The following is a 12,835-nucleotide window of genomic DNA, read 5'->3' as shown; positions in this document are numbered from 1 at the left end:
TCCCCCACAGAAGTGCGGAACAGCAAGGGAAGTTCCAGCACTTGGACCATGGCTGAGGCCCCTGGCCTGAAGGAGCTCTCACTCCCTGCTGCAGCCCAGGGGCCATGGAGGGGGGACAGAGTTTCTCTTGTCTTGGGGCTGCATTGGGGTGTCAGAAAGGAGCAAACGGGTTGCAGGGCTGCAGCGGGGGCAGGCAGAATGGGGCCAGACCATGGGTAGAACAGGGCCGGGGCCACGGGAGAAGGGGCAGAATGAGGTGGAGCCTTGGGTGTGTCCGCAGGTAGAAAGGGTAGGGAGGCCTCCCCACTTGCTCAAGCCTAAGGCCCCATGAAACCTTAATCTGCCTCTGCCTATGAGGAAAGGTTTAAAGTACTGGGTGTGATGCTATATGGAATACATGGGACACTTTATGATATTGTTGATACTAATATTATATAAGTGCAAGGAATCTGACCAGATATGCCATGTGTATCTGTGAAAATCTTATAATTTACGAAGTCTGATAATGTTGTTTTTATGTTTGTATCACCTTTGGCAGGGGCAGCTCCAGGCACCAGTGCAGCAAGCGCATGCCTGGGGCGGCAAGCCATGGGGGGCGGCCTGCCAGTCGCTGTAAGGGCGGCAGTCAGGCAGCCTTCGGTGGTGTTTCTGCGGGAGGTCCGCCGGTCCTGAAGTTTCGGCGGAAATTCAGCGTCGGGTACGCCAGAATGGGACCGGCAGATCATTCCCAGAACTGCCGCTGAATCCGTGTGACCGGTGGACCTCCCGCAGAAATGCTGCTGAAGGCTGCCTGACTGCCGTGTTTGGGGCGGCAAAAAACATAGAGCCGCCCCTGACCTTTGTATTATGAGTTATAGATATGTACAGATATGTAGAGTATATCTGTATTTCCAGACTTGTGCTGTGTTTCTGGCATCAACACTGCCTAGCCTATTTGATGGCCCATCAAGAGTGATCATGTGTACAATGAACCCACTGAAAGAAAAAGGGGATACACCTTATGAGTCAGCAAGGTGTGTGGTATGCCAATGGACAGAATTCTAAGGCTTTTCCATGCCATGTGCTGTAAAGCTTGTGTTTGGGACACAGAAAGTACAAACCAAATGGCAAAAGACCATAAAAGGCAGCTGCATCATCTCCATTTTGTCTTCATTCCTGGTTCCTACATCTGGAACAATTTTTCTACAAATGAAGCTCTGAACAAGGGACTGAATGACCTATCTAAGTTGTGGATGTGTTCCAGAGGGACTTTCAGCAAACTCACCAATACTGTTAAGAACCTGATATATAGACTTTGATGTCTCTGTACGTATCTGACTACTTCTTGTTCTTTCTTTTTTTCTTTATAATAAACCTTTAATTTTAGACACTAAAGGATTGGCTGGCAGAGTGGTATTTTGGGTAAGACCAATCTAATTTTGACCTGGCAATGTGGCTGGCCCTTTGGGGTTCAGAAGAACATTGTGTATAGTGAGCAGAGGTTTTTAAACAACTTCTCACTGCACTGGGCCTAGGTGCTGAGTGGGAGCCAGAGAACTGGAATGCAATAAGGGAGCTGTGCTATTTCTTTTTTGACTTCTTGATAACTAGTGTGGGAGATCAGAAGTACAGTTTGTGACTGGTTGGTGAGTCAAACTCCAGGTTAACCACCAGTTTTGGTCGAATCTGCTCTCCTTTTGCAGCCTGCCCTGACCTTGGCATTTTTCGTGAGGGCTACCCCTGGCACCCCGGGTCACACTGGGCATATTTAGTTTTGAGAAAAGATGACTGAGGAGGACCTAATAATAACCTTGAATATGTTAAGGACTGCTATAAAGAGGACTGTGATCAATTGTTCTCCCTGTCCAAAGGAGGTTGCACAATCACAAAATGGGGAAGAACTGGCTAGGCAGTAGTTCTGCTGAAAAGGGCCCAGTGGTTACAGAATTCCCCATCACTGGAGGTTTTTAAGAACAGGTTGGACAGACACCTGTCAGGACTGGTCTAGGTTTCCTTGGTCCTGCCTCAGCTCTGGGGGATGTATTTGATGACCTCCTGGGATCCCTTCCACCGCCACATGTTTATGATTCTATATCAGTAGTTCTCAAAGCTGGTCCGAGAAAGCCCCTGGTGGGCCGGGCCTGCCACATCTGCAGGTTTGGCCGATCGCGGCTCCCACAGGCCCAGGCCACAGTTCACCGCTCCAGGCCAATGGGGACTGCAGGAAGAGGCGCAGGCTGAGGGATGTGCTGGCCACCCTTCCCGCAGCCCCCATTAGCCTGGAGCGGTGAACCACAGCCAGTGGGAGTCGTGATCAGCCAAACTTGTGGACGTGGCAGGTAAACAAAATGGCCCAGCTCACCAGGGGCTTTTTTCTGAACTAGTGGCGGGCTGGCTTTGAGAACCTCTGTTCTATGTGACAGTATGAATAAACATGATATGAAATAGATATTGGCAAGCACTGTCTGGGAATTCCTGACCCAATTAACAGTTGTAGAATTCAAATCTTCCCAGCACGGGTGAAACTTTTAAACTTCATAATACTGAGATATAGTAGGGGTTTAGTGTGGCTGGAGTGGCATGACAGCAAGATGTCAGTTGTAGTGCTAGTATGCAGGAAGGATTAGACTGGTGAGAGGCAGGGAGGGAAGACAGGAGAAAGTTATACAAATGTATGTGAGAACTTGGAGTTTTGCAGAGAACGGATAGGTTTTAGCAATGCAGTTACTATAGCAATTACAGGAACAGTACAGCAATGTTACAATTTACAGGATGTTGAAAGGGTTGATGGCTAGCTTTCAGAGCTGAGTAGGGGAAAAACATGAATGGAAAACCACCACACCTAAAACTCATATTTCTGTTTCGTTGCACTTCAGCATAATAGTTTTGAACTGCATGTTTTTACTTGCTACAGAATCTATTTTAAAATGTCTTATCATCACAAAGGTAAAACCTTAAAATACAGTTATCCACCAAATAAGTTGCTAGAAAATGAGCATTACCTCTTTCAAGAAACTGGTTGGCCTATCACAGAAAATATATTTAATGAATATATGAGATTTCTATGGTAAGGATTGTTTTATATGCTCAAACTCGTGTGATAGCCTGTCACTGGCTCTGAACCATACCTTTCCCTTCCACATTACTGCATTTCCCCATTCTCCTTCAACATGGTTAGTTTGTGACAATGTTTGCATGTTTATTTATTTTAAATTTAAATTTTAATTATCTTTTTTCACTTGCCAGTTCTCTCCCTCTATCTGACAGCCGGTCCTCCCTCTTCCCACCTCCAAGTTTATAAAGCATTTCCTCTCTCAGATATGGGGAACTACTGTGTTATTTCAGATCTCACTATGTGAGAACAGCTGATGAATTTTTAAGGGAACCTCACTTTATAATTTTTTGGTTTAGTTTTTCTATTTTGCTTTTAAAGTGAACTTTATCATTTGTAAAGGAATCCAGACTGTCACCATTAGAAAGTGAAGCACATCATTGAATCGATAAGGAGGAATGAGAGAAATTCAGCATGTTCAGATTTCATATGCACATTCTCCGTGTGCCTCAAACACAATGTGGTGGGAACAATTCTAGAAGTCGGACAGCAGTTCATTCTCATTGGTCATTTGTTCCTTGGCATCTCTACCAACAATGCCAACAAGGGTGTCAGCTGTACTGCAGTTTTTTCATATGGACACACATCCACTTGAAAACTGGGCTGAGAGCATCAACTCATCTCATTTTACATAAGCCACCAAATCAATTATCAGATAGTTCATCACTACCGACCTAGGACTGGCTTTGTCTCGTGATCTAGTTGTAAAAGACTCCATCATATCCTATTACCAGTCCTATGAGCTAGCTAGTTTATAGTAAAGAGGGATTTTTGGTATGAAGGATGATATAAAACATATTTTTTTTGTATAACATTGTTACAGAAAACTTGCATTTTCTAGAGAATATAATTCTCAAATTATTTTTATTGTCACTTTTTTCTTTCCTCTTTTGAATACTCATTTGACCTAAATTCAGTTAGAGTAAACACGCCAGGGATCCATAACCTGGAGCAGAGCAGGGTGCACCTTCCAGTTTGCTGAACTGCAAGTCAGATTCAAGTCTGTCTATTCTTGAGTATCTGAGGCATGGTATCTGAGGCATGGCATGCCACACAAAGTTACAAAAGGCTTCCAATAATAAACTACCTGTCCAAACACTGTATTTCAGGAATATGTATAGATTTATCCTAGTTTAGTTGCAATATAAGACTCATCTAAAAATCAGATAGATGGGGCTTGATCCTGCAAACACTTACATACATGGGTAACTTTTCTTCCAGGCATAATTATGTGTTGGATTGTCTTAAAATTGTAAAAAAGATACTGCAGCTAAAATCCTTTTGCTTATCTTATATGATAGTTCTCTAAACAGATAAATGGAAAATTTATCTATAACAAGGGTAACTGTTCCCTGAAGACCAGCTGAAACTGTAAATATATTATTTACAATAGTGGGTTGTGAAAAAGCAGATACTATTACCAAACATTATAGAAGCTACATTTTCATTAGTACTTCATCTTTATAATTATCTTGTTCCAAACAGTGAGATGCCCAAGTTAATGCCTCAGATACTTTTACTCTACTTATTCAAAATTATGCTTATTCATAAAAGCAGTGGATAAGGATCCTAACAAGGTTAATTAAACCCTCAATAATAAACACAGCGCACACAGAAATGTACTTGATAAAATTTCCATTTAGTATGCAGTTCTTACACGCTGTTTTACAAACGTGCACTATTATATCATTTTGAAGAGTAGGTGATGTACTTTTAGGATAGAAGTGTTGTTTCAGTATTAATTATACACTACCTTTCAGAATTCCAGGTTCCTCTTAAATGCTAAATGTTTGCACAGCAACTATCTACTTTGGTCTATACTGTAATTTAATAAAGACCATGTTGTTCCCACAGCAGGGGAATGATCATTTATGCATGTTTGAACTATCCATTTATAATAGATTAACACATTTCTCTCAATGTGAAATGCAGTAATGTTTACAACCCCTCCCCCTCTTTTTTAACATTCTGGAATGAAAAATGGTTTTAATTAAATATACCTTGATAGGGAGCACTAAATCCAGGGTATCGGTGGTTGCTGTCCGTTACAAAATGAAGTCTTAGCCAGTTTTTGTTGCTGATAATTGGAGGGGGTATATTCATTCCAGATAACCTGAGTTATAAAAGACAAATGAAATAAAAATAATTAATAGAGGGTAGACAGAAAATACCATTAGTGCTGAAGACCTGGAGTTCTTTTATTTTTGAAGTTTGACAAAAATCCTTATTTTTAAAAAGGAAAAAAAATGCTTTCTTCTAAACATGCTCTTAATCAGATACTATATGTGTAACTCATTGAGACAATGAATATGCCTTTTTATTCCATGAATGAATATGATATGTAACTCATGAATGGTAAACCTATGAACAAAAAGTGTCTGGGTTTCCCTAACAAATGGTATCAAGAGGCACATTCTATATACTATCCGCACTAGGGGTATACTGTCTATCTAAGGTACTGTGTACCTTGTACTATAGTATCTGAACAGCTCAAAACTTTAATGTATTAATCCACACAACTCCTGTGGTAAGGAAGTGCTATTATTCTCATTTTACAGATGGGAAACAGAGGCATACAGGGCTGGATTTTTAAAAGTATTTAGGTGCCAATTGAGATACAGATATACTTTAAATGGGATTTTCAAAAGCACTTAGCTGTCATTTGGGAGTTAGGCACCTAAACACTTTTGAAAATACCTGCCTGCATCTTTAGCCACCTAAACACCTTTAAAAATACAGTGCAGAGAGGCTAAGTGACTTGCCCAAAATCCCATAGAAAGTTCATGGAACAGCAGAGAATTATCCCAGGATTCCAGAGTCTAAGGCTAGTGCCCTAACTACTGGACCATGCTTTGTTCTTGACACTCTACATTATGTTTTGATTCATGCTCACAAGTCCCATTAATTATAACGAGAGTTATACATGGGCTCCAGGTGGTTCGTGTCTTGTTTATTCCTAAACACACAGGTATTCCTCTGTTGCCCAGTATTTTATTCCAGCCAAAGTTACCATTTTACATTCAGACACTACATATTCCTCTTCCAATTCAAATACCTCTCTACTACCGGTATTGAAACTATTCATGCTTTGTGTTTGACAGAGTGAATATGATTCTATTTTAAACAGTCATGAAGTCTTAAATAGTAAATAGCTACATGTGACACTTTGAAAGAAATGTATTTGGTAAGTTAAATATAACAACTAGAGCTGGAATTTCTGTTCTATGGGAAATTTTGACTTTTTCCCCTCCAATTCTAAATTTTAACAAAAAGCGGAAATTTTGAAGTTTGCCACAAAATGAAAATTCTGAAATTTTTTATTTGAGGGGATCAAAACGTTTCATTTTGACTTTATCATTTTGATTCATTTCATTTCATCTTCAATATTTCAACAATGTCAGAACAAAATTTTTCAATTTTCCACATTTAAAATTGTGTTGATCCAGGTTCTTGTCCTCAAAAGGGTACCCCTGAAGAGCTACATTGGTTTGCCTTAGGGACAATCTTTATCATATTATAAAATCAAAATAATCTCTGGTACATAATTACTGTATTACTTCAGAGAGAACTGTGACAGAATTATTTCTTCCATAGCTGGCAAAAAATGTATTATCTGGGTGCTGTTATGCAAAGACAAAAAATGTGTTAACTTTTTATAATATCAACATTTTTCTGCAACACTCTATAGCCTTAAACTCATGTAAGCTGTGCAGTTCAAGGTGACATGTCTGATAACAAAATAAATTTAAATTGCCAAGTTAATGTTTTGGATTCATCATCTTGTCATCTTTTTTCTCTTTTTAACAATCTAGGCTGAGATCTGGGCATGGCACAACATGGAGACTGCATTTATAACTTTGGTTGATAATCCTCTTCTTACACTGAGCAGAGGTCAAATGTCCCACTGATTTTTTATTAAAGTGTTCAGCATTGTTTGATATAGTTGACCATAATGTGTTGTACACTAATCTGTGGAAGTTAACATATAGTTGGATCTGCTTGATAACAGATCCAGTCATTCCTTCAAAGGAGGACCCAGAGGACTGTGATAGACCATTATTCAGCCTCCTAGGAGTTTTCACATACACTGTTGTTCAAGAAGTCAGTCTTCTTTTTTATGAAATGTGTCTGACCATCTATTACAGTTAAATGTTATATATGTGAAATATGAGCCTATTCTCCTTTTTCAATCCACCCACGCAAAAGAAAGCCAGAGGGAATAGACAGGCTTTGCAGCATGAGCTGAAGCTCAAGATTTTTTTTTCCAAACCCAACAGTAAGGATCATTGGATGCCACTCTGGAGGTGCTCAGGAAAAATTGCTTGTGTCCCAGCCAATCTCATTTGCTAAGACGAAGCAGGAAGATGAGACAGAGGCAGTCTTTAAGATGAAGAGGTCCCATGCTGGAAGGGCATAACGAGTGGGATCCTGCAGAGATTAGCTCAGGGTCTGGTTCTGTTCAGTATCTTCATCAAAGATTTAGATAATGGCATACAGAGTACACTTATAAAGTTTGTGGATGATACCAAGCTGGGAGGGGTTGCAAGTGCTTTGCAGGGTAGGATTAAAATTCAAAATGATCTGGACAAACTGGAGTAATGGTCTGAGGTAAACAGGATGAAATTCAATAAGGACAAATTCAAATGATTCAAATTCAAATGATTGCTTCATTTAGCAAGAAGCAATCATTTGCACACATAGAAAATGGGAAATGACTGCCTAGGAAGGAGTACTGCAGAAAGGGATCTTGGGGATCATAGTGGATCACAAGCTAAATATGAGTCAACAGTGTAACATTGTTGCAAAAAAAGCAAACATCCTTCTGGGACATATTAGCAGGAGTGTTGTAAGCAAGACACAAGAAGTAATTCTTCCAATCTTTTCTGCGCTGATTAGGCCTTAACTGGAGTATTGTGTCCAGTTCTGGGTGCCACATTTTAAGAAGGATGTGGACAAATTGGAGAGAGTCCAAAGAAGAGCAGCAAAAATGATTAAAGATCTAGAAACCATGATTTATAAGGGAAGATTGAAAAAAATGGGTTTGTTTAGTCTGGAAAAGAGAAGACTGAGAGAGGACATAACAGTTTTCAAGTATGTAAAAGGCTGTTACAAGGAGGAGGAGGGACACATTTTTTTCCCCTAAACCTCTGAGGATAGGACAAAAGCAATGGGCTTGAATTGCAGCAAGGGAGGTTTAGGTTGGATTTTAGGAAAAACTTCCTAACTGTCAGGGTGGTTAAGCACTGGAAAAATTGCCTAGGGAGGTTGTGGACTCTCCATCATTGGAGATTTTTAAGAACAGGTTAAACAAACACCTGTCAGGAATGGTCTAGATAATATTTAGTCCTGACACAAGTGCAGGGGACTGGACTAGATGACCTCTCGATATGATTTCTATGATTTCATAAAAGCAGCAAAGAGTCCTGTGGCACCTTATAGACTAACAGAAGTTTTGGAGCATGAGCTTTCGTGGGTGAATACCCACTTCGTCGGATGCATGTGATTTCATAAAGGAACTTAAAATGCCAGCATTTTGAGTGGCACCTAGAAATGTATTGGAAGTCATAGAGAAAGCTACAAATATATTTAGCCCTGGGTATCTCCAAGGCCTCCTCTTCTTCCATGCTACCTGATGGCATTTTTCAGTTGTGCTGAACCCCAGTCTTCACAATACTGCTGCCACAAGTCTCTTGCTGTCTGTCCTTAGCAAATGAAATCAGCTGGAACACTCAAACTAACTCTATAGCTGAACTGGAATGAGGAGAATGGTAGAGGTGTCTCATTGAAGGTGTTTGGCTCTGAAATTTACTCCTCCCTGCAGTGTGACAGGGCCCAGTTTTGTGATGTTTATCATGATACAAGACATATTTACTCACTCTGTTTTCTTCTCTATTTGGGCCTATGGCCAGTGGATACTTATCTCATCAGTGACAAGAAATCACAGAGCTGGATCTGATTTGTGTCTGTTCTTGGCAAAAGTTTACTTTAATTTCTTTAATGCATCTGGATACTGTGATTATGAGCACAAGATAAATAAAATAAACTACCTCGGCTCTCTCTCAGTAAAATATGGAAGGTCCTATTATTGAGTCCGGATCCCAGCTAGGGCAGGACATGATTCCCCACTAGAAGACTTAAGAAGAATAAGAAAAAATACTGTTTATAAAGCAATCACCTCCCAAAGTACTCAATCCACTGTACAGCAACATGTAAACATAATATAAAAACTATCCTCCACTCCAATACAAAAAGAAGGGAGAAAATTGGGTGGCATACATGGGTAGAAGTGAAAGTAATATTGTGCCAAATTTGCCCATTGTAAAAAGTACTTTGGAAATAAAAATACTAATATAAAAATACTAATATAAACTGAGAGAGAGAGAGAAAGAATTGGAACTGTTTAAAACTTTTTAAAGAGAATATTTAAAAATTATAGAACACAAATTGTTGAATACAAATTATAAATAGCCTGGCCTTGAACGTTCATGTTAATAAAAAATGATAATATATTGCACATGAAGAAAAGAAAAAAGAAAAATTGTATGAGTGAATAATTGAGCAGGGTAAAAAGTACAGACAAGGGTTAATGGTTAAGAATCTAACATTAAAAATATGCTAGTTAGTTAAATCACTCCACAGTTAGTGATCTGGATCATATTATCTTCATATTGGCAGCCTCCAGTAATGTGTTCAATACATATGTCCCTCGACCAATGTATGGCATTAGAAACTGTCAACCACCACATTAGCTTGGCATAGCATCTGGGCAACCTACAGTCCCAGAACACAGTCTTGTTCTTGGGGTCCCAAGTGCCCAGTGCTTCCACAGTCAGCTCATGAACAGTAATGGAGTATTCCCATTTCCTCATAGTGTCAGCCAAGGGGGCATATTTCTCCAGTTTCCATTCTCGTGCCTCAGTGAAGGCAGCGATCTGGTTCTCGAAGGGGATCATCACATCAGCTATGATGATCAGCTTTTGTTCCTTTTCAGTGATCACAACATTTGGTCTTAGGTGGCAGTTGGAGTCCAGAATGGATGAGTTAACAATAACTGTTCCCATTGATGCCAGAATTGTTTTAATGAATCCATTCTGCATGGCTTTGTGGCAAAATAGTGTCTCTCAGATGACATTAAGCTGTGTGTCGGGGGGAAAACATTGGAGGGTAGGATAGGGTCCAAAGTGACCTAGACAAATTGGAGGAGTGGGCCAAAAGAAATCTGATGAGGTTTAATAAGGACAAGTGCAGAGTCCTGCACTTAGGATAGAAGAATCCCATGGACTGTTTCAGGCTGGGGACCGATTGGCTAAGTGGCAGTTCTGCAGAAAAGGACCTGGGGATTACAGTGGATGAGAAGCTGGATATGAGTCAACGTTGTGCTCCTGTTGCCAAGAAGGCTAACGGCATACTGGGCTGCATTAGTAGGAGTGTTATCAGCAGATTAAGGGAGCTGATTCTTCCCCTCTATTCGGCACTGGTGAGGCCACACCTGGAATATTGCATCCAGTTTTGGGCCCCCCGCAACAGAAAGGATGTGGACAAATTGGAGAGAGTCCAGCAGAGGGGAACAGAAATTATTAGGGAGCTGAGGCACATGATTTACGAGGAGCGGCTGAGGGAACTGGGCTTATTTAGTCTGAAGAAGAGATGAGTGAGGGGAGATTTGATAGCAGACTTCAACTACCTGAAGGTGGGTTCCAAAGAGGATGGAGCTAGTCTGTTCTCAATGGTGGCAGATGACAGAACAAGAAGCAATGGTCTCAAGTTGCAGTGGGGGAGGTCTAGGTTAGATATTAGGAAAAACTCTTTCACTAGGAGGGTGGTGAAGCACTGGAATGTGTTACCTAAGGAGGTGGTGGAATCTCCATCCTTAGAGGTTTTTAAGTCCCCACTTGACAAAGCCCTGGCTGGGATGATTTAGTTGGTGTTGGTCCTGCTTTGAGCAGGGTGTTGGACTAGATGACCTCCTGAGGTCTCTTCCAACCCTAATCTTCTATGATTCTATGATGAGTTGCCATGCTCTGGAATGGGACTTACAGTCGAACATGACATGGGGCAGGGGCTCATTTTCATAACCACATATCCAGCATTGCTTGTCCCGGTTGCCATGTCAGACTGATCTGTTGGGATGCAGCTGAGGTGTGCCCTGTGGATGAAATGAGAGTCCACAAAGTGACTGAAGTCACCTTGTGAAAGGAAGTGGCTGCTGACAACCCATTTCAAGGTAACTCCAAAGACCTTGCCTTGATCTGGTTTCCACTCCAGGTCTCTTATATACTTTGCTCAGACAACTTTCTTCAGAACAGCCTCAAGCTTCATCCTTGCTTGTGAGACGACAATGGCCCATTCATGTGATGCTCGAGGGACCAGGACTCCCAGTTCCTGTTTCTCCTCACACCATGGCCACTGGAAGCCAATGCATCTCTAAAGGTGCCAAGGGATGTTCCGGGCCCGGGTCCACAGTAAGGCAAAGCCTGCTCCTTCTTGCCTGAACTTTCCCTCCAACAACCTGCTCAAGTAGGAGCAATGTCATGGCTAGTTGAGATCCTGGCAATTCTTTTCCTAATGACCCCTGATTGCAAAGCTCCTTGTTACTAAGTCCAGGCAGGTCAGAAGGTAGAAAGTGTGAGTGATAGAGGTCATCCCTGTGGGGAATGCCAGCATCACCTTGCATGTGGGAAGTGTGCATCACCTTGTTGCTGGCCATCTGCGGAAGATACATGCACTCTTTGACCAGCCGGGTGATACTTCTTTGGTCACTGCCAGTCCCCTTTGGACAAATGAAATAAAGAGGATCAGGAGGGTGTTAAGGGCATTGATTTTCTGCTACAGTGCCAACAGTGATGAGTCCAGCCAAAGTGCAGCTTGCACAATACTCACAATGGTTTCCTCTGGGGTCTGACTCACACAGAAACCTAAAGGCATACCAGCATGCCCATTCTGTTCATTCCCTCTGGGGCACCTGGTATTAGTTGCTGTCAGAAGACAAGATACTGGGCTGGATGGACTTTTGGTCTGACCCAGTATGGCTAGCCTTATGTTCTTATAAGATACTGTCCCACATGTAGAAAGTGACTCTGAAATGCTACCAACCCCCAGTAGATTGGTTTCCCCCTTTTTAAATAAATATCATTATTAGAAAATGTATATGTTAGAGCTGGTCAAAAATATTCAGTGGATGTTTTCCTTCAGGAAATGTTGATTCAAATGACTCAAAATACTGCATTCTGAGGGAATGTATTGATTCTGTCAGAATTTTTTCTGAAAACTAGGTAGGCTGGTTGGCTGGCAGCTTGCCCTGCCGTCTGCCCAGCTGACCAGACCCCCGGCTAGCAAGTGGGCTGCTTGGCTGGCTGGCTGCCCAATTGCCTGGCTTCGCAGCTACCTGGCTGTCCAACTGCTCAGCTTGCTGTCTGCCTCACTTGCCTGTTGGCCAGCTCCCAAGGTACCCAGATGCCTGGCTAGCACTGAAACGGATTGTTCTGTTTATTGGAAATTCCACAGTGCTGATATTTCATTCCACTGCAGAATGAAACGAAAAATTGACAATCCAGAATTTTTAATGAAAAGGAAATACTGTTTTCCAGACAGGTAGATATTATATGCTGAACGTTATTAGGAGCTTTATAGCATGCATATGTACTCTGACGTCTACTGGCTACAGTCAGAACTGCCCACCACTCTGTCATAGGGCATCTGGAAGCCTCTTTCTAAGCTTATCTGTGTTTTTGGAGCCAGAGGAGC

At 41.4% G+C, this 12,835-nt stretch overlaps 1 protein-coding gene across 3 annotated transcripts in view; it reads right to left on the bottom strand.

The window, feature by feature from the left end:
• CSMD3 (CUB and Sushi multiple domains 3) overlaps positions 1-12,835 on the bottom strand; it is a 1,155,643-nt gene that overhangs the window by 770,798 nt on the left and 372,010 nt on the right. For all 3 annotated transcript variants that reach the window (XM_045006341.1, XM_045006342.1, XM_045006343.1), the window contains exon 6: positions 5,092-5,204. In XM_045006341.1, the coding sequence (XP_044862276.1) occupies positions 5,092-5,204 (113 nt within the window). The remainder of the gene's footprint in view (positions 1-5,091; positions 5,205-12,835) is intronic.

The sequence above is a fragment of the Mauremys mutica genome, chromosome 2, assembly GCF_020497125.1.
Source record: "Mauremys mutica isolate MM-2020 ecotype Southern chromosome 2, ASM2049712v1, whole genome shotgun sequence".
NCBI classification, from domain to species: domain Eukaryota; kingdom Metazoa; phylum Chordata; order Testudines; family Geoemydidae; genus Mauremys; species Mauremys mutica.
This window is presented reverse-complemented; position numbering and strand designations above follow the sequence as displayed.